Source organism: Pleurodeles waltl, chromosome 4_1 (assembly GCF_031143425.1).
Source record: "Pleurodeles waltl isolate 20211129_DDA chromosome 4_1, aPleWal1.hap1.20221129, whole genome shotgun sequence".
Classification (NCBI taxonomy): domain Eukaryota; kingdom Metazoa; phylum Chordata; class Amphibia; order Caudata; family Salamandridae; genus Pleurodeles; species Pleurodeles waltl.
In genome coordinates, this window is record NC_090442.1 from 91,793,754 (window position 1) to 91,814,779 (window position 21,026).

General features: G+C 43.6%; 1 protein-coding gene across 2 annotated transcripts in view; it reads left to right on the top strand.

The window, feature by feature from the left end:
- ZFP91 (ZFP91 zinc finger protein, atypical E3 ubiquitin ligase) overlaps positions 1 to 21,026 on the top strand; it is a 132,589-nt gene that overhangs the window by 26,079 nt on the left and 85,484 nt on the right. For both annotated transcript variants that reach the window (XM_069227826.1, XM_069227827.1), the window contains one exon: positions 12,843 to 12,879. In XM_069227826.1, the coding sequence (XP_069083927.1) occupies positions 12,843 to 12,879 (37 nt within the window). The remainder of the gene's footprint in view (positions 1 to 12,842; positions 12,880 to 21,026) is intronic.

Genomic DNA, 21,026 nt, shown 5'->3' on the forward strand with positions numbered 1-21,026 from the left:
GGGAGGACCCATAAACTTCACCAGCTTGAAAAGAAGCTGGGTAAGGAATGCCCATTTATACTTAAGTGTGGAGAAATTAAGTCTTTGTTTCCTGGGGCAGCTGTAGAACGCTTGGCACCAACCCAGAGGAAGGGTGAACTGACCCCTGAACCAGTTTAGTGGGTTAGAGGAGGATAGAACTTCTAAAACGATGTGTTGAAGAAATGGTGAGATTTTGCCCTGGGAAGCCTGTTTAGTGAGCATCTAGGAGTCACTCTGCCCACTGGCTACTGAATGCTACAGGAGTGGCACCTGAGCACATCAAAAAATGTAGACTTTTGAAAGAACAAAAGCAGCATTGGTCCTGCTGTCTGCGACCTTAGTAGAGACCTGAAGATCTGGACCTGCTCTCACCTGTATCTAGAACTGAGAAGAGGGCTCCAGGGGTCAATTTGTAGAACTCTTATGGGGCTAAAGGCACCCTTTTCTTTAAGGTAAGCCAATCTACTCTGTGTCTTTGCTACTCTGGATTGAGATCAGAATTTGTTTCTTGAGCTTGTGCATTGGACCTCAGAAGATGTTGACCTTATTACAATGAAGGGCTCTCATCATAACCCAGGTAATAACGCATCTTCTTAAAGTTAGTTTTTTTTTTTTTAGTCTTTGTGGGTTGATGCCTCTGTATCCACTTTAGCCGGGTCTCCACAAGCATGGACCTAATTAAATAACAGGTCTTAAGTATACTAGATTACCGTTGATTGACTAAAGTACATTGAAGTCTGTTCAAACAGCTGTGGATTTTGCAGGAGTTTGGAATAAATTGGTGATGTACAGAGGATCACTTACATTTCTTGATCTTACAGCTGGGAAATGCGTAATAGTGGTGTAGGTTGATATGGCAGTGTAAAATTCCCTTGCCTTAGTTCCTAAGTTGATAGGTTTACTTTTACCCTTCAACTGGTTAACAAAAGTTGAGCTCTCTCATCTATCTTTTGTGAAGGAATATTGGATTTTATGTCATGTTTCAGTTTTCAAGGTAAAATGATTTAAGAGATAATATGGCTGTTAAGGTTGGATTGGTTCTGCGGATTGTGTTGCCCAGTGGCCAGGCGGTTCAAGGTTTTCCCTTCTCTCTGTATAGATGAAAAACAGTATTGACAGGAAACATGTGAACTCTTCCCAGTCAAGATTAAAGTAATCAAAACAGTATTTTTCCTCCGATGTTAGCATTTGAAGGGATATTTGGACACTGCATTGTTACCAAGCAGTTTGTTTTTAAGATTATGTTCATTTTTAACATTGTGTGTGGTGTGGTTTGAATCTCTACTAATAGACCTTCATGCTGGGTAAGAAGTCATTTGTAATACTTGTCTGGAGGAGCATGAATTAGCTACTGCAGTCACTCCTTCCTCATTTCTTACTCAGGTCTAACTCGATAGTGAATGAATACTATGGTGGAATAGTCTTGTAGAGTTTGCAAGGGGGACTTGAAAACACTTTGCCTTAAAGAAGAGGAAGTTGATGTTATATTCTGTTGCCTGCCGGTACAATGTTTAATTTTATCTTTATCTACATTTCTTAGAAGTACAATGGAGGGTATGCACATACGCAAACACTCCTACTTTGGGAAATTACATACTCCTAAGGAACACCATCAGGGAAATTCAATTTCACCCCTAGAAAACAAAAGTACCACCACACCATGGCAAGCTTTTTTCCTCCAATGTTAGCATTTGAAGAAGTATTTGGCCACTGCATTATTACTGAACAGTTTGTTTCTAAGATTATGTTCATTTTTAACTGTGTGGGTGGGGTGGTTTGATTCTATACCGATAGATGTTCATGCTGAATAAGTCGTCACTTGTAATACTTGTCTAGAGAAGAATGTATCAGCTACTGCAGTCACTCCTTCCTCATTTCTCACTCAGTTCTAACTTCATAAAGAATGGAGTACTATGGTGGATTAGTCCTGTAGAAGATGCAAGTTGAAGATGGTTTGCAAAGGGGGTTCGAAAACCCTTTTCCCTCAAGAAGAAGAGGTTGATTTTATATTCTGATGTTTGCCAGTAAAAAGTTTAATTTTTTCTTCATCTACATTTCTTAGTGGTATAGTGGAAGGTATGCATGTATGTGAACATTCCTACTTTGGGAAACTACATACTCCTAAGGAACACCCTCAGGGAAATGTAGCTTATTTCCTAGTAAACAAAAGCACTACTACACCAGAGGTGGTTTCATTATTGGGGTGTGGGGGTTTAGCCCCCGCCCCCAGCCGTTTGCATTATCTTGCTGCCCCTTGCCCCATATTAAATGTTGAAGCCACAGTGCCTGTGCACTGCTTTTATTTCACATTAATGAGTTTGCCTTGTTTTTTGTATGCAAGGAAGGCAGACCGAGTCGGACGTGTGTGAGGGGGTCCAGCTTAGAGTTGAGTGGCACAGGTTCTGCTGGGTCTCCTTGGGGTGGCGTGTGCATGTCAAGTTGGAGGCGTGCATTGATCTGCCCAGCCCTACATGCACACTTGAACCCATGTCTACCTTACAACACTGCTAGGAGCTCGGGGATTAATAAGGAGCGCTGGCAGTGCCCGACCAAGCCAATCATCATGCTTCTCTGACAGGAGTGTCTAGACTGGCCCAGGAGTCGCGGGGTGGGACTGTTCAAATTCAGTAGTGTTCCTCCACAGCAAGCCACTCGTGGAAGGGGCGAGGCCCAGAATTGATGAATTAAGCAGATTTGTTAATCCTCTGAAGAGAAAATGAAACATGAGTGTTGCAAAACCCTTGGTCAGGTTGTTTTTATTAGGGCAGCCGGTAGTAATTATTCAACTCTTATTCAGAAGTACTATCTCCTCCCGATGATGGACCTTGGGGCTTCTCCGGGAGTAAATGGCAGTCTTTTACCACTTTTAAATTCCAGTGGCAACAGAGCTTCGTGTAAGATTACAGGACACACGAAGGTGAGAATGTATTAATATATACCTGAATTGACACTCCAGAGAGGCACTGATGCGCTGGACTGTGTGAGCGTTAGTTTCAAAACAAACGTGCATTGCTTATTTACATTCTACGTTTAGGTATATTTCGGTTTGAGCCGATTTATTTCAGTAATGAATGCCAGTGTTTTACCATTGCTCCTCGTCTAATGAGGCGTGTGCTAGAGCGTTCTATATATGTCTCCTTATTAAATATTCATCAGATTTATTTTTGTTGCTGCAATAGATTTAGAAACAAGAAACTCACATTAATGCCTCTATAATGAAACATGTTGGCAGTGTGTCTCCAGCAAACTGCTTATAGTTCAGTGCACACTGCAGGATTACTTCGAAGTAAGCGTGCCATGGTTTATTTTGTTTTTATTTTGAATAGATTTTATGAACATATTTTAAACGACTTGCTTAGAATGATAACTATATAGATACTTGACCAGCGAATTGTATTGCACTGTTTGTAATTTGTATAACAAGCCTATTATTTTTATGTTTAAATTGGTATGATTTTTGTTTATATTCCTTAAGAAATACAATGTTGAAAAAATAGAAAATATACTCTCTAGCTAGCTGTTCAGTTAAGTATCACATTTCTGTGAACCAATTGTGTCTAGACACAGCAAGAGCTCCAGGAAGCTGAGATATGAGACAGAGGCTGTCTCAGTATGGTCTCAGTTGCCCGTGAGCTCTTATCTGAATCTAATTGGAGCTTGGATTGCCTGCAATCATTTTTCCCTAGTTATCAGTGCAGCTTGACACTGTGCATCATGTCATGGAGGTTTCACCTATAAGAAGGCAGTTATCACAGTCCTAGCAAATGTAATCCACTTACGCTGTTCAGTTTCCTACACTTTGCAGGAGTTGAAGAATATCCTTTATTTCCATTACTGCATTTCTTCAGTGCATGTGTATGGAATTGCAAGGTATCATCTTTTACATGCCTGAAGTGAATGAAACCGTTCATAAGAAACCTTCTAACAGAGATGTCTCCAAGACAGCTAAACTGTCTTTATTTTAATCCCTCTGTCAAAGCATATAGTGGAAATCACTGGTGTGGGTATTTAGAGGGAGAACAATGCTACTTAATCTGGCTCTCTAAAGTGCGCATGCATGTGCGTGTGGTGTGCGTCAGTCGCATAGAAAGGACAAGAACAATGACAAGCATTTCGATGCAATGGGTCTCGTATTTGCTTGAGTTAGCCCCTATGGTGTTGTAAATTCATAACTGGACTTTTCTTGCCACATAAATTGGTCAACCCTGCCTCATAATTTGGTCTTTTCCTGCCACATAATTTCAGTGGCCCTGCATTTAACTAATGCACTCTCATTTACCTTCTTCCTCTATCTGCAGCCAAAAATGAAAATGTTGCCATTTAGCATCTTAATTTAAAACTGTCATGCTAATTCCAGTAGAATACCACTTTCACCATCAGAGTTAGTGGCTGGCTAACTCAGTTTCCAAAACAAGACAGCCACAGAGGACTAACAAGAGAAATAAACTAGAAGGGTAACCCATACATATCAAGAGTGTTCAGACAGTCATACCGTAATAAGGATGTAAATCAGGGTCATAATTGCAATCAAGAGATTAATAAAACATGTACAGCCATCATATAAACCCAATAAAAACCCTTGTCAGATATAAATGTTTGGCATTAGACTGTAATGCTCAGAACAGCCCCTCGAGGACACCACAATGAGAATAGGATTTGTAAGAAACATGGTCATGTTGGGATATAGTTTGCCCATGAAAAGAAAATGACTAAATGTATTACAGTGTAACTATATATTTAGCCCCTAGAGGGTGTAGAACATTAAACATTTTCAGGGCTAGCAGGCCTACTGCAGTCATTTTACAAACAAGACACTTAAAGCACAAGCTACTCTCAACTGTAAAACAAAAGTTCCAGCCATGAGAGAGGTCAAAAAGACATTGAATGGTGGGAGGGGTTATTATTTTTGGATCTCCACCAACCTAGTTTGGGGACCCAGAAATGATCTAGACCGAAAGAGCAGATTGTAGTGAAAGTTTTGAATGTGTCCTAGGACCACCACAGGCTGAGTTATGAGCAAAATGTATATGTAAAAGAATGCCTGCGAAGCATTATGGGTCAACAGAGTGCAGCAAATATTGTAATATGTTGACTTGTAATGCTCAGAACAGCCCTTAGAGAACACCACAATAAAAATATAATTTTAAAGAAACATGGTCACACAAACATATATTTGGCCCCTAGAGGGCGTAGTGCCTTACACATTTTCAGGCCTACTGCAATACTAAGGCCCTTAGAACACAAACTACTCCAAGCTGTAAAACAAATGTTCTAGCCATAAGACGGTTTTAAAAGGGATTGAATGCTGGGAGGGGTTATAACTTTGGGGTCCCCGCTAACCTAGTGCGCTGACCCAGAGATGCCATAAACAGAAAGTGTGTATCAAGCTGAACATTTTGGTGGTGGTCCCATTGTCCTAGGACCACCACCGGCTGAGTTATGGGCAAAAATGTTTTGAAAAAGAATGCTTGCAAAGCATTATGGGGTGACTTTTCCCGAGTGCAATGAATATTGTTGTGTCTGCCCACCAGCTATGCCCGAAGAGCTGTATTGCGGATTTCTGTGTTTTTTAGTACAGCATTTTTCAATTAAAAGTGTATTTGGGAAAGCTTTGGAGTGTGAAGGGGAGAGCCAAAAGAAATGTCTAATTAGGTAACAGTGCGAACAATGTGGCCATAGCTCCAATACCGCTGATCGAGTTGGTGCTATGAGGTCCATGGCTGCCATGTAGCACGAAGGGAGAGAGAGAAAAGAAAAACATAGTTCACCCACGCCTAAGTATATTGGCAGTCATGCAATTATCCATGTTACAGGATCAGTCTGCAAAGCGGTAACAAAACCGCCCCAACACGGGACAAACATAAAGCAATTACCCATGACATCAAGGTATTTTTGAAAGGCAAGCCCACGAATGAGTGAAAGTGATGGCTGTATTTAAAAGGATAGAATACCTATAAAAGGTCAAAGCGCTTGCGCGCTCGACCAAAAAAATTATCCATTTGGCTGCTGTTGGAGTAGTAAAATACAGCAATCATTCGGGTTCTTTAGGCAGCTCAGAGCTTGATGCCACTCTTGATGTAGCTACTCCTGTGGTGTCCACAAGACTATGTAATCTGGCTGTTTAAAGTGCGCAGTCGTGCATGTTTGTATGCACGTGTTTATGGGACCCTTCTTGGGCCAGGTCTCTCAGTTATTTTCCTGTTCCTTCACTGTGACATAAATGTTTAAAGAAAATGGAAGTCAATTCAAAAAGGGGTGCAGTGTTACCTCAGTCAGTACAACAGCCTTGCTGTCCATCATTAAGATGAACAAACACTGACAGATTCTCCTTTTTGCCTACACTGTTTAGAAGCTGCATGTACAGAACCGGTTTACTGTGCCTGCTGAGTAAGCTCTACTGATTGATATTGCAGGCTTCATTTTGAAAGAGAAGTGGATATTTTTTTCTGACTGCTGCGATTAAAATCATGCTCTTTGGTAATGGATCGATGAATCAGTTTATTTCTTTGCGCCTGTGGCTGTCTTATGCTGCAGTTATCGGAAAACTTGCATTGAATACACTTATTTTCTGATTGAAAGTTTGGCGTGAGAGCTGAAATGCCAAAAATCCATAATAATGGGCAACTCATTTGTAGGAAAGTACCATCTTGCCTGGCATGTTACCCCCATTTTTCACTGTATATATGTTGTTTTAGTTGTATGTGTCACTGGGACCCTGGTAACCCAGGGCCCTAGTGCTCATAAGTGTGCCTGAATGTGTTACCTGTGTAGTGACTAACTGTCTCACTGAGGCTCTACTAATCAGAACCTCAGTGGTTATGCTCTCTCATTTCTTTCCAAATTGTCACTGACAGGCTAGTGACCATTTTTACCAATTTACATTGGCTTACTGGAACACCCTTATAATTCCCTAGTATATGGTACTGAGGTACCCAGGGTATTGGGGTTCCAGGAGATCCCTATGGGCTGCAGCATTTCTTTTGCCACCCATAGGGAGCTCTGACAATTCTTACACAGGCCTGCCACTGCAGCCTGAGTGAAATAACGTCCACGTTATTTCACAGCCATTTTACACTGCACTTAAGTAACTTATAAGTCACCTATATGTCTAACCTTTACCTGGTAAAGGTTAGGTGCAAAGTTACTTAGTGTGAGGGCACCCTGGCACTAGCCAAGGTGCCCCCACATTGTTCAGAAACAATTCACTGAACTTTGTGAGTGCGGGGACACCAGTACACGCGTGCACTACATATAGGTCACTACCTATGTGTAGCTTCACCATGGTAACTCCGAATATGGCCATGTAACATGTCTATGATCATGGAATTGCCCCCTCTATGCCATCCTGGCATTGTTGGTACAATTCCATGATCCCAGTGGTCTGTAGCACAGACCCTGGTACTGCCAGACTGCCCTTCCTGTGGTTTCACTGCAGCTGCTGCTGCTGCCAACCCCTCAGACAGGCAGCTGCCCTCCTGGGGTCCAGCCAGGCCTGGCCCAGGATGGCAGAACAAAGAACTTCCTCTGAGAGAGGGTGTGACACCCTCTCCCTTTGGAAAATGGTGTGAAGGCAGGGGAGGAGTAGCCTCCCCCAGCCTCTGGAAATGCTTTGTTGGGCACAGATGTGCCCAATTCTGCATAAGCCAGTCTACACCGGTTCAGGGACCCCTTAGCCCCTGCTCTGGCGCGAAACTGGACAAAGGAAAGGGGAGTGACCACTCCCCTGACCTGCACCTCCCCTGGGAGGTGTCCAGAGCTCCTCCAGTGTGCTCCAGACCTCTGCCATCTTGGAAACAGAGGTGCTGCCGGCACACTGGTCTGCTCTGAGTGGCCAGTGCCACCAGGTGACGTCAGAGACTCCTGCTGATAGGCTCCTTCAGGTGTTAGTAGCCTTTCCTCTCTCCTAGGTAGCCAAACCCTCTTTTCTGGCTATTTAGGGTCTCTGTCTCTGGGGAAACTTTAGATAACGAATGCATGAGCTCAGCCGAGTTCCTCTGCATCTCTCTCTTCACCTTCTGATAAGGAATCGACCGCTGACCGCGCTGGAAGCCTGCAAACCTGCAACATAGTAGCTAAGACGACTACTGCAACTCTGTAACGCTGATCCTGCCGCCTTCTCGACTGTTTTCCTGCTTGTGCATGCTGTGGGGGTAGTCTGCCTCCTCTCTGCACCAGAAGCTCCGAAGAAATCTCCCGTGGGTCGACGGAATCTTCCCCCTGCAACCGCAGGCACCAAAAAGCTGCATTACCGGTCCCTTGGGTCTCCTCTCAGCACGACGAGCGAGGTCCCTCGAATCCAGCGACGCTGTCCAAGTGACCCCCACAGTCCAGTGACTCTTCAGCCCAAGTTTGGTGGAGGTAAGTCCTTGCCTCACCTCGCTGGGCTGCATTGCTGGGAACCGCGACTTTGCAGCTGCTCCGGCCCCTGTGCACTTCCGGCGGAAATCCTTCGTGCACAGCCAAGCCTGGGTCCACGGCACTCTAACCTGCATTGCACGACTTTCTAAGTTGGTCTCCGGCGACGTGGGACTCCTTTGTGCAACTTCGGCGAGCACCGTTTCACGCATCCTCGTAGTGCCGGTTTCTGGCACTTCTCCGGGTGCTACCTGCTTCAGTGAGGGCTCTTTGTCTTGCTCGACGTCCCCTCTCTCTGCAGGTCCAATTTGCGACCTCCTTGTCCCTCCTGGGCCCCAGCAGCGTCCAAAAACGCCAAACGCACGATTTGCGTGTAGCAAGGCTTGTTGGCGTCCTTCCGGCGGGAAAACACTTCTGCACGACTCTCCAAGGCGAGAGGTATCCGTCCACCAAAGGGGAAGTCTCTAGCCCTTTTCGTTCCTGCAGAAACCTCAGCTTCTTCTGTCCAGTCGAAGCTTCTTTGCACCCGCAGCTGGCATTTCCTGGGCATCTGCCCATCTCCGACTTGCTTGTGACTTTTGGACTTGGTCCCCTTGTTCCACAGGTACCCTAGATTGGAAATCCACAGTTGTTGCATTGCTGGTTTGTGTCTTTCCTGCATTATTCCTCTAATACGACTCTTTTGTCCTTAGGGGAACTTTAGTGCACTTTGCACTCACTTTTCAGGGTCTTGGGGAGGGTTATTTTTCTAACTCTCACTATTTTCTAATAGTCCCAGCGACCCTCTACAAGGTCACATAGGTTTGGGGTCCATTCGTGGTTCGCATTCCACTTTTGGAGTATATGGTTTGTGTTGCCCCTATCCCTATGTTTCCCCATTGCATCCTATTGTAACTATACATTGTTTGCACTGTTTTCTAAGACTATACTGCATATTTTTGCTATTGTGTATATATATCTTGTGTATATTTCCTATCCTCTCACTGAGGGTACACTCTAAGATACTTTGGCATATTGTCATAAAAATAAAGTACCTTTATTTTTAGTATAACTGTGTATTGTGTTTTCTTATGATATTGTGCATATGACACTAAGTGGTACTGTAGTAGCTTCACACGCCTCCTAGTTCAGCCTAAGCTGCTCTGCTAAGCTACCATTATCTATCAGCCTAAGCTGCTAGACACCCTATACACTAATAAGGGATAACTGGGCCTGGTGCAAGGTGCAAGTACCCCTTGGTACTCACTACAAGCCAGTCCAGCCTCCTACATCATTGCCTTGACCTTCCGGTGCATACCTTTTTGTTGATAGATAATTTGTTTGTAAACATAGACGTTACATTGAAGGTAGTGAAGGGACAAACATATGGATGAGTTGATATATTTGTTTCTGTAAGTACAGTAAAGGCTGGAGTTCAATAATGGCTATTTTCAAACAAAAAAAGGGCTCAGGAAGGATAATGTACTAAATTCAAGTGATATTGCAAACATGCAAGTTACCTTTAAGGATCATTTTGGGGTGGAAGTTGGTTGCCAACAAGGCTTATTTTGGCAAAAAACATTATTGCTTCAGTACAGGCTTTAATGCAGTATGACAATTCGTATACTGAATTAGCAGTTACCTACATTATCGTATGAAATGTCTTTATTGAGGTCATAACTACAGTTTTACAATTACTTTATAAATCTTGCTTTTGCGAATTTGCTTGAAAATGCACCATTTGCACCACTTTTTTTTTCTCTTCAAAATATTGCTGGGAGGAGAACCCTTCTGAACCACCTGTATGACGGTTGAGCTCGCTCGCCACAAGGAACTCATCCCCACTGCTTTCAGATGTCACCAGCAGCAGCTGTACTACACCCTGACAAGAGCAGTATGGGATGAAACTCTTCCTCCATCTTGTAAAGTGGTTGTGCTTATTAGTCAAGCTGTTGTTTCATGATTAAGCAATTAATTGCGTTTAGCAGTGCTAAGCACCTTTCTCCTCTCCTATTACCTCATGACTTTGCCAGAAGTTAAATGTAGGTTCTTGGATAGATTGCGAGGAGGCTGCAGTATTGTTAAATTTTCCAGTTTCCTCTATGCAAGTTACCACTTGTGGTCTTCGAGATATTGACAGTCATATATATATATATATATATATATATATATACCACCAGGACAATATATATCATAGGGCCATAAAAATGCTTGTTGCTGCCCTGTTCAGAAGTAGTAAGGTTTTGTTATGTCTGTTGGCTGCCTGATATTTTGTTTGTTGGGCCACTGTTAATGACCTGGATCAAAGATAATTTGTGATCAAAACTGTTACCCTAGTCATTGTTGCTGTATCCCTAAATGGATGCCTTTTCCTTGAAGGAACAGACCGATGCACCTATGTTTTGGGAGCTTTAGATGGTCTCCCAAGTCCTTTCTCCACCACTTAGTATGTTTTTTTGGGACTAGATTTCTTTCTGTCACCTTGGTTTATGTGTCTAACAAGCGGAAAATCATATTTGTTTTATTCATAGAAACAGAATAGGTTAGTGGCAATAAAACACTATTTTATTACATCTGTGTTCTACATTTGCTTCATCATCTCCAATGTCGCCCTTTTTTTCTCAGCTTGCCCAGAAATAATGTTTGAAAGCTAGATAAGAGTATTTTTTGTAAATAACTTTGATCTCATTTTATCTACTTCCTCTAGGCTTAAACAACTCATCACTTCCATTGCTTTCTTTTCTTATTTGTTAAAATCGTATCTTAATAACAAATAGACAACCACATGTACCTTTTCAGTGATACATACATTTGTAATTTCTAGCCTGTGAGTGGTTGCTTTACATTTGTTCTTTCTCGGACTGCCACAGAAATGCTCAATGTGGTGGTTGTGGTTTTTCTTATTTGTTGTGCTTACCAGCCACATGTTGAGCTAATTTACAATGACATGGGTTACCCTCCAAGAAATTAACAGATGATTTAAGTATTGCTTAACAACAATCTGGTACTTGCTAAGAAGCATTTATTACACCTGCTAGGCATAAAGTGTGTCTTGGAAGTCACAAGAAATATGGATGCTTAGTTTGTAACAGAAGATGTGCTCAAAATTGTCCCTACACCGCAGGTGAAATAACTTTTAAGTGAAAGGTTTTTAACTTTTGCTAGTGTTTATTTTTATTTGTTTTAGGAATTTCAGAAAGACCATTCTTGGCAATAGGTAGTTAATCTATGCCTTGAAGGCAATTTTGAATTTGGTGGTGGATCGGAATGTTGGAAAAAACAGAGTTCCAAGAAGCTTGCATCTTATTAATGTTCGGAGTTGACATAATGATAATCTGCAGATCTTGCATCTGCTGGGGAAATACTATTTTTTGACCAGGTGGTGGTCATTCGTATGTCACAAGCTGCTCATTTTTATCCTGAGATTCAAAGTATAGCCATTAATGCTGGACATAGATTTTGTGTACTGAAATTTGCAGAATCCTGTTTGTTTTCCATTTTGGTATGCATGATGTCTTGCATTGCCATTAAGCACCCATTATAGCAGAATGTTAGTATTATTTTAAACACCTGAACAAATATAAAATTTGATTGATTTACATTTTTATGTTTGGTCTCCAACACGTTCAGCATTCAAAATATTAGAATTTCTCCATAGTCTTTTGTTTGTACTTGTCATTTCATTCATGTGGCATCACGTATCCCTGAAAGAGCTAAGGGCATTACTTTCAAGTCCTGAATCATGTTATTCTGTGTTCTGTGTGAATGATCCGGCCTCACCAGTTATGTATAAGAATGGCTGGTAATGTAAGTACATGGAGAGTTGAGGCATTTTATTAGGACACAATTTGCAAGAACCCATGTTCGGATTTAAATGACTGGCAATAATATACATATTCAGATATGAATAGACAAATATGTAGGTGTTAGGCAAAGCATATGAAACTGATCACATCACTACATTCTGCTAGTTTACGACTAGTTTGAAATGTGTAAGCCAAACTGATTGCATGCCTCCAAAAAGGAGATCATATCTCTCCCATAGCTAGTACAGTTGTCCACAGAACTATTTATTAGCACATCCACATTTTGTAGCCACAGAATTCAACTTTGTATTTTCCTTACTAAGCACTCAAGTCTGCCCATCTTGTTCTGTGATTTGTAGTGGATCATTTGAAGTGTAAGAACTGTTGTCAGAGCTTTTTGTTGCAACCACCAAGATCGGGAACTCTTGCATTACAACTCAATTGAGAAACCTTCTGCCTAGGATTCAAGAAAGGCTGTTTATCCTCTAATGCTAGATCTTTTCTGTTTTTTTGTTTTCAGACAAATAAACTGGTGCTTGTTCACTCTGCAAATATAACTTATTTTTACTTCTCTCGTAGATGCAACCAAGTGTGTCTACTTTTATATTGCGTTGTATTTCTTTAAATAGGGAACCATTTCCAGGAGAACAACCACTAATGGCGCTGTTTTCTGTTTTTTAGATGTAAAAGACTCTGATCTGCCTGTCATTGGAATTAGGTAAGATGCATGTTTGTTTATAAAAAATAAATGTATGTGTGTCAATGTTAATATTGATGTTCAGAGATTAAATTTGACTTCAGACAGTATGAAGTGTCGACTGTTGTCAGCTGCACAGTTACTTTTGCCTTTTAGTGTGCTTACAGAGCTCATATTAGACCCTAATTGTAATTGTAATTGTAATCGTATTTATATAGCGCTTACTACCCCTGACGAGGCGTTGAAGCGCTTTTCGATGAGTAGCACGCTACTCCGGTACCCAACAAGAATTAGTGATGGATTAGTATAATTTAAATAAGGAGTACAGTTTTAGTATTATTATGAGTTAATTTGAGTTGCGGATATGAGAGTTTGTTAGTTAGATTGACTGGAGTAATGGAGGGGTGGAGGAGGAAAGAAATCCAGAAGTGTTAGTTGGGAGTTTATCCTTCATTTACTCAATCCAAAGGCTTGAGATGAATAAAAGGGGAGCGGAGGAGAAAGAGGATGTGGAAGGGTTAGGGAGAGCATAGTAGCAGGGTGAGATGAATGCAGGAGAATTTAGTAGGGTTGTGTGGGAGGTCACAGAGGTAGAGTGAGGTTTGGTGAGTTAGATGTGGAGGTGGAGGGAAGAGCTTAGGCAGAGATATTTAGGAGATGAAAGTGGTCGAAGGGATTTGGGATGAGTCCGAGTGAGAATGGAGGATAGTTTGATAGAGACATGACATAAGAGTGATGAGTAGATAAGTGTGATAAAAAGAGAGCAGAAATTCATAGATATCTAGTATAACAACCCATGCAATGATCCACAAACATGCCAGAGACAGAAACAACATATACACATACATACATACATATATATATATTTATACACACACACACACATGAATACACACACATATGCACATACAATACATAATTAGAATCATGGGTAAAAAATACTTAGTCAGACAGGTTTAAAAGAGTGTGTGTGTATTTTATTGTTATTGGTTTAGTTTCTGTAAAATGAGCATCGTGGCCTACCCAACCGGAGTATTTTCTACGAGTATGTCAGTAATCGTTACCTATCATGTTTTATACGCCCTGTTTATATTGTACACTAGGGGTACGTGATGGGCCACGGGGTAAACGTCTCCAGCAACCTTGTGTGCCTTTGGCAATGTTATTGTTACTAGTGCGTCTTTGTGGAGATGTCCTCGTGCTTATGAGCATCAACAACGCACCACCGGAATCGGCGGTAAATGCATTGGGGTCGTTTTGGAAAGCTGTCCATCATCCTGGTAAAAGGCGGGAATTCCTTTACCTACTTCGAGGGTGGACGGGGCGTGGCTCAGCGGGCGGAGCTTACAGGTGCTTTATAAAGGGAGAACCTTCTACTCTGTGTCTCCAGCAGAGGAAGATAGAACCCGCGCGTCACAGTCAGATACAGATTACACTCCAGTACATCATCAGTTCACCTCCAGGATGGATTCTAGATCTTTTCTGCTATGGGATCTCTGAGCGCACAGCCTTGCTTTATCTTTGCCAAGCCCAAGAGTTAGGGTGGCTTGTCCTTTCCAGAAGCTGTTGGCACTGCAAAGTGATGTTGGCGGGGTAAGCTGGAGTCCCCAAACTGCAGAGTGCTACCATGCAATATCTGGGGGTCAAATGGATGACTTGCATCAGTCAGTACAGGGGTGTTGTACAAATTGCATCAAAATAATTTCTGACCACTGTAGGTACACAGTGCTTGCGGTCTCATTTCTGAAGCATCTTTTTTGCGGTTTATCAGAGAACACAATAGGCGTCAAGTTAATGCCGCACTGTCAAACCTTGAGTAAGAAAGATTCTACACCAAGAACACAAAAACTGAACGTTACAAGATATTCATATAAATTCCTCAAGGAAACACTAATGCATGGGCTTACTAGGCAATACTGATGAATCGGTTACGCCTTGGTTCCAGGTTTTACGACTACAGAATGGCAAGACTAGAGGCTAAAGGAATGATGTCAGTTGACATTTCATGAAAAGAACTACAAAATCATGCCCTTTAAATTACAAAGAGAGTAACTACTGTGTTTAGATATCAGTATAATGCAACCTACAGGAGACTTAAGTGCTCAGGCATAATTTCCTGTCCTTACATCTCTGCATCTCCATGCACACTGGCTTTAGTTCAGCAGTAGCAGTCTGCGCCGTAATGGATGGGCATCTCAACAATTATTTGGAAGCAGCTGGAACAAGCAGAGAGAAGAACTTCTCCAAGGCTCTGTGTTGGCAAGTGCTATACAGAGCAGCTGAATATCCCTTCCAACAGCAACATATTTGATCAAAGAGAGAAACCAGTCCAATACTATCACAGGCTAAATATAAAAACACTACTACTCTACACACCAAAACTGTGTACAATAAGATACACAAACTGCCAGCACATTAGTTCTTCTATACTCCATATCAACCTTGGATAATGTATGATAGAAGTGCAGCTGAATGCTACTGACAACTGGGAAAGTTGGTCATTTCTGTCCCCTGCGATCACTGCTTGGGCCAAAATCCTAAACTGGTGAAAATAAATCTCAATCTTTTCTGGTACAGAGGCAAACAGGTTTCGCACAGCACTGTAAATGCAGTATAGGTTTTTGGAAAAACCTTAACCCCCCAGCACAGATCTAGGTCACATGTTTATAATATTTAGTGTCAAGGACTGACAGACTTCTGAAGCAAGGCTGTTTTGAATATCACACCATTGTTAGAAGGAGACTGTATGAAGTACACCTAATGCACTACTGCAGATCTCACTTCTATTAGAGATTAGCATCTTAATGTTCACCTCAAAGGTAGTAGTACCTCAGACAAGAAAAGGAGGTAACTGTGCCTCAGTAGAGTTGAGCAAACATCCTTGTTTCCTACAACGAAATCTGTGGTGTTCTCGTGTACATGCGTCTCGTATGTCACAAGATAGATGGAGCTGGGGTATTCTGGAATGTGGGAAACCGTGAGAGACAGTTGAGAAAGGCGGAACGAGTGAAGCAAGGCGGTCATGGTGGGGCTGTATATCAAATAAACAGGACATCCCGAAATACCTACTTGCTCCTGTGAGTTATCCATCGTCACATTTGGGGAAGAGCAAATCTATAACCCACTCACCTCAACATCTGCTACTGTTTAACAAGGAAGAAACTTACTTTGTGGCGGTGCAGTAGCAGCTTCATCTGGTCACGAGGAGAAGTAAGTGAAATGACGGCTGCATAGTATTTAACCCCAGGCCACGTACGGCTAATGACTGTCATGATTTTGTGTCTGTGCTCTTCTGACAGACCTTTAGAAAAGCAGTGTCCATAAAATGTGCTTAGTTTGACCCAACCGTGTCTTATTTCTTTTCCTAGACCCCATGTCCAGTCCTGAATCTGTGCAGAAAATTAGACGATCCAAGAATTGTATTTTCCAAACTATATTCTAATAACTTGCCTGACGTCAGTATAACTGGTTTTGGCATAAGAGGTTGATGGAAGTAACCGTGTTCATTGGGGATATTCCAAGTGTTATTGCTGAGAAGATATTGGTCTTTATTAAGGACAAGGCAAAACGTATTATAAGCAGCAACACTTGTTTCATAGCAGCTATAAAGACAAGTATTTGCAATGCAGTGGGTCTCGCGTTTGCTTGACTTAGAGCTATTAACGTTGTAAATTCTTAACTGGACTTTTCTTGCCACATAAATTATTAAAAATTAAAAGTAAACCAGGTGACATAAGCAAGCTGATTAAAAATGTCATGGCCGCCATGAGCACGAAGGAGAGACCTAAAAGGAAAAAGCAGTTAGCTCACAAACGTATCAGCAAAAGTGCAATTATCCATGTAACAAGGTCGATGGCCAACGCGGTAACAGAACTGCCCCAAGAAGGGAGAAATGTAAGGCATTTACTAATGATGATAAAGGATTTTTGAAAGGCAAGCAAGTGAACGAGTGATAGTGATTGGTGTGTAGTGTGCACAGATAGATTACAACAGGCCAGAGCGCTTGTGCGCTCAAACTAAAAAAAAGAAATAAAAAAAAAGTGATATTGTGACATCACTGTAGCATCACTCCACATGTGTAGGACTACAGCTCTGTTAACTGCCTCTTTATTCTGTAACTTCAGGGAGCTGTCAATCCAGAATGAAATTTAAGAAAGTCAGTGAAAGCACTGTGCAGAGTCAGGCTGATCACACAAATCAGGAGTCTCATGCAAGAACAAAGGCATGAGAAGAATCTTTGAAAGTTCAAAGCAAAGCAGAAACCAAACAAAATAACTAGTAGTTGACATATAGTAAATCATAAATAAGCAGAGAAGAAGATTAATGTTCAAGAACAAATGCATCCACATTCATGTGGGCCATAATACTCGACTTGTTATTAAAGTATCAGATTTTCTTTGCAATAGAACCCGGACTGTCCCCATTTTAACGCAAGACCATAGACCACAATACAAGCATGCAAAAACCCATATTTGAATCTTTCAGCCATGTGATGTTCTTTCTTCACTGGAAGTCGCAGAGGTACCTGTGAAGGTCCAGTCCGCAGCCTTAAAGATATACTCTAACCTAGAAGCCAGCATAGAAGACTTTGGCACTTCTGAGTCGAGTGGTACTGTAGGAAAGTGCCTCTTTTTGACATGGCTACCCCCACTTTTTTGCCTAGTACCTGATGTGATTTTGACTTAAAGTGCACTGGGTTCTTGCCAACCAGGTCCACAGTGCCAGATCCCTTTCCAAAAACTGTCCAGTTGTTTTCCCAATTGGTAAATCCTTTAGCACCCTTTGTAGGTTCCTAATAAATGGTACCCCTGGTACCTTGGGCCTGAGAAACTAAAGAGGGTCCTTACGGGCTGCAGCACAAATTGTGCCACCCTTAGGGATCCCTCACCAAGCACATGACAGGCTGCCGTGGCAGGAATGCTGTATTATTGCAGACAAGTGTAAACACGACATGGCACACATCCTGTGTGCCATGTCCCCTAGCACTGCATGCAATATATGTAAGTCACCCCTACAGCAGGCCTTGGAGTCCCTAAGGCAGGGTGCATTATATTACGTGTGAGGGCATATCTGCAAGAGCAGATATGGTCCTGCTATGTCTTTGTTGATTTTCAGACATGGTAAGTGGGCATGGAATCCATTTTAAATGCATGGGCTGGGGACTGGTCAATACGAGTTCCCCAGCTACTTGATGGTTTCACTGAAGATAGGATGTTTGATTCAAACAGCTCATATTGATAAACCCAAATCTACATTCTAAGGCGGGGATCTTCAAAGAAGCTCACCTCCCTTGGTATGCAGATCTTGCTTCCCTCACAAGAGAGAGACTGATCTCCTTCTTGAGTCCGGTGTCTCATGTGTTGACCATTGTGTGTATTTATGGATGTCTTGCACTCCTGTGTTAAGCCTATGACTGCTTGACCAGACTACCTACAAATAGAGCATTTTGGGATTGCATAGCAAGCCCTGTCCACTCAGTGGACTCACTTTACACAGTTTATCTAGTTATTGACATACCACAAAAAGAGTCAGCTTACTACATGTCCCCAGTGGAGGATCCGTACACACCTGTTATGACCATAACTTATGAGACTCAGCAGGCTGTGGTTGTGTAGGAGGCTTGAGCTATATTTCTATCTACGGACGATGAGGAGCTGCTCAAGAATGTGCCTTCATTAGGGATTTCATCCAAGACGAGTTCTATTTGAGGCAATTAATGAAGCAAGGAGAGGATGAGAAGAATCGGTACAGCAAGAGGCTGGAAGCTGACATATTCTGATGGATACAACTACCTGTGGATTCCTCACCTAATGAATACTCCCATGGCGCCAGCATTCGACGGAAATCTTCTTACTAGTCTCTGCACGTCGACGAGGACGTCACTCTAGCCCACGCGACGCCGTCTGACGTCATACAGGCAATAAGAGGTCCTCGACGATGTGCCCACGTCAGTTCCCTTTTTTCTGTGCATTCGAAACGGTTATCTTCGAGGGAGCAACTGTTACTTTTGTGGTTACAGTGTATTTTTGCTGCGTAGTCTTTCGCTGTGGTAATAATGTCGCAGAGAAAGTCTGGATTCAAGCCTTGTCGTGAGTGTGGAGGCAAGATGTCAGTGACGGATCCTCATTCCGATTGCCTTTGGTGTTTGAGCTCCGACCACGACGTCTCGACTTGTGATTCATGCCAGCACATGAATCCATAGGCCCTCGAGGAACGTGAGGCGAAGCTGTTTATGGCGAAATCGAAGGAGAAGCATCACAAGAAGTCTTCTTCACCAAGACATCGGCGTCATCGAGACTCCCGGCGCCGTAGAGAATCTCGGCGTCATTCAAAGGAGACTCGTTCCAGGTCTTCGGATCGGCGCCGAAGGACATGGGAGATCAGTCCCACGGTTACGCTGCATCCTTCGACGCCGTTGCCCTCTCCGGCGTCTCCGACTTCACCTGGACAGGCGTCGGTGATTGAGGTATTGGAGCCTCAGGTGTTTTCTCCGGCGTTGCAGACGTCGAGGCCGGCGTCGGGGTCGCCTCCGAGACAGGCACCCCAGTATCCGGCTTTTCCCACCCCTGGAGCCGATAGTTCCGCATTCTTGAATGCGATGTATGCCATCTTCCAACAGATGGCTCCAGGGGGTGCTCCGGCTGGGCCTTTGGCCTTTTCATTGGGTGATCCTGCGCCTCTTCGGCCGGCACCCTTTATGCCCTTTCTCCCTTTTGGGAACGTGGGCTTGGTGTCGGCGCCGGTGGCCGCTCCGGTGGCTTCAGAGGGATTGGCCCCGGGGATTTCCATCCCGTCGACGTCGGGATTTCGGCCTGTGACTCCGGTGGGTCCATCTGCTTCGACTGCTCTTTCGTCGGCGCCGAAGTTACCTGTGACGCCGGACGCGGCGTCGGTGGCTTCTGAAGATCGGCGCCGATCTTCGACTTCGGCGGAGGCATTGTCTACTCCGCGTATTGAACAACGGCTTCATTCGAGGAGACGTGCTCTCCGTGTATTAGAGGAGCAGGAGTACCAACGAGCCCTGGAGGAAGGAGAGCTAGAGGACTCGGGTGATGGGCTGCGTGGTCTGGAGTCGGCCAGTGGGCTGGACACTTCCCCTGAGTGGGATCTTTCGTCCCCGGGAGAATATACTGAGGAGGCTGCTTCCTTTCACGCAGTGGTACGGAAGGCAGCTAGTTTTTTGGACCTGCCTTTGCCGGTGGTGGAGGCTAAACAAAACCTTCTAACAGAGGTGCTACATCCGGCCTCAGCTGCGGCGGAGCCTCTTTTGCCATTTAATGACGCTCTGCTGGATCCGGTGTTAGAGGTGTGGAAGAGGCCGGCATCTTCCCCAGCAGTTCACAGAGCCGTGGCCAGGAGGTATCGGGCGGCTCCGACTGACCCTGGTTTTCTGTCTAGGCATCCTACGCCGGAGAGCTTGGTGGTGCAGGCCTCCTGTTCATCCAAGTCAGCGCCTGGTTCTTTCCCGACGGTGCCTGGGGACAGAGATTCAAAGAAACTAGAGGCGCAGTCCAAGAAGATTTTTTCGTCCTGCAGTCTGGCGTTGAAGGCCACCAACGCAACCTGTATCCTGGGGAGGTATATTCATGCTCTGATGGATGACATTTCCTCATCATTTACAGAGCTTCCCCAGGGTCTTTTGGATGTTGTTTCAAATGCCCAGGCTGCTGCGACCCAGATTATCCAGACTGGACTGGATACAACCGACTCGGTAGCCAGAGCAATGGGCACAACTGTGGTGGCAAGGAGGCAGGCCTGGCTCCGTAACTCGGGCTTTTCTGCGGATGTACAGGCCACATTGTTGGATCTCCTGTTTGATGGGGACAAACTGTTTGGAGCCAAGGCTGATTCGGCCTTGGAACGTTTTAAGGAGAGCAGGGCCACGGCTAAGTCGTTAGGGCTCCAAGCTCCTTCTTCCACGGCCTCTTCCAGATTTTTCAGGAGGTTTCGTGGATTTGGGCGTGGCTCTTCCTCCTCTTCCTTTCGGGGAAGATATCAGCAACCTGCCTCTTCCCATCCCTATAGATCTTTTAGAGGGAGAGGTAGGGTCTGCACCAGAGGAGCCTCTCAGCAGCACTCTGCCTCTTCCTCGTCCTCTGGAGGGGTGCAGCAGGGAAAGCAGCCTTAGGCTTCCACCATTTCTCACTCACTCCTCTCCTGTAGGGGGA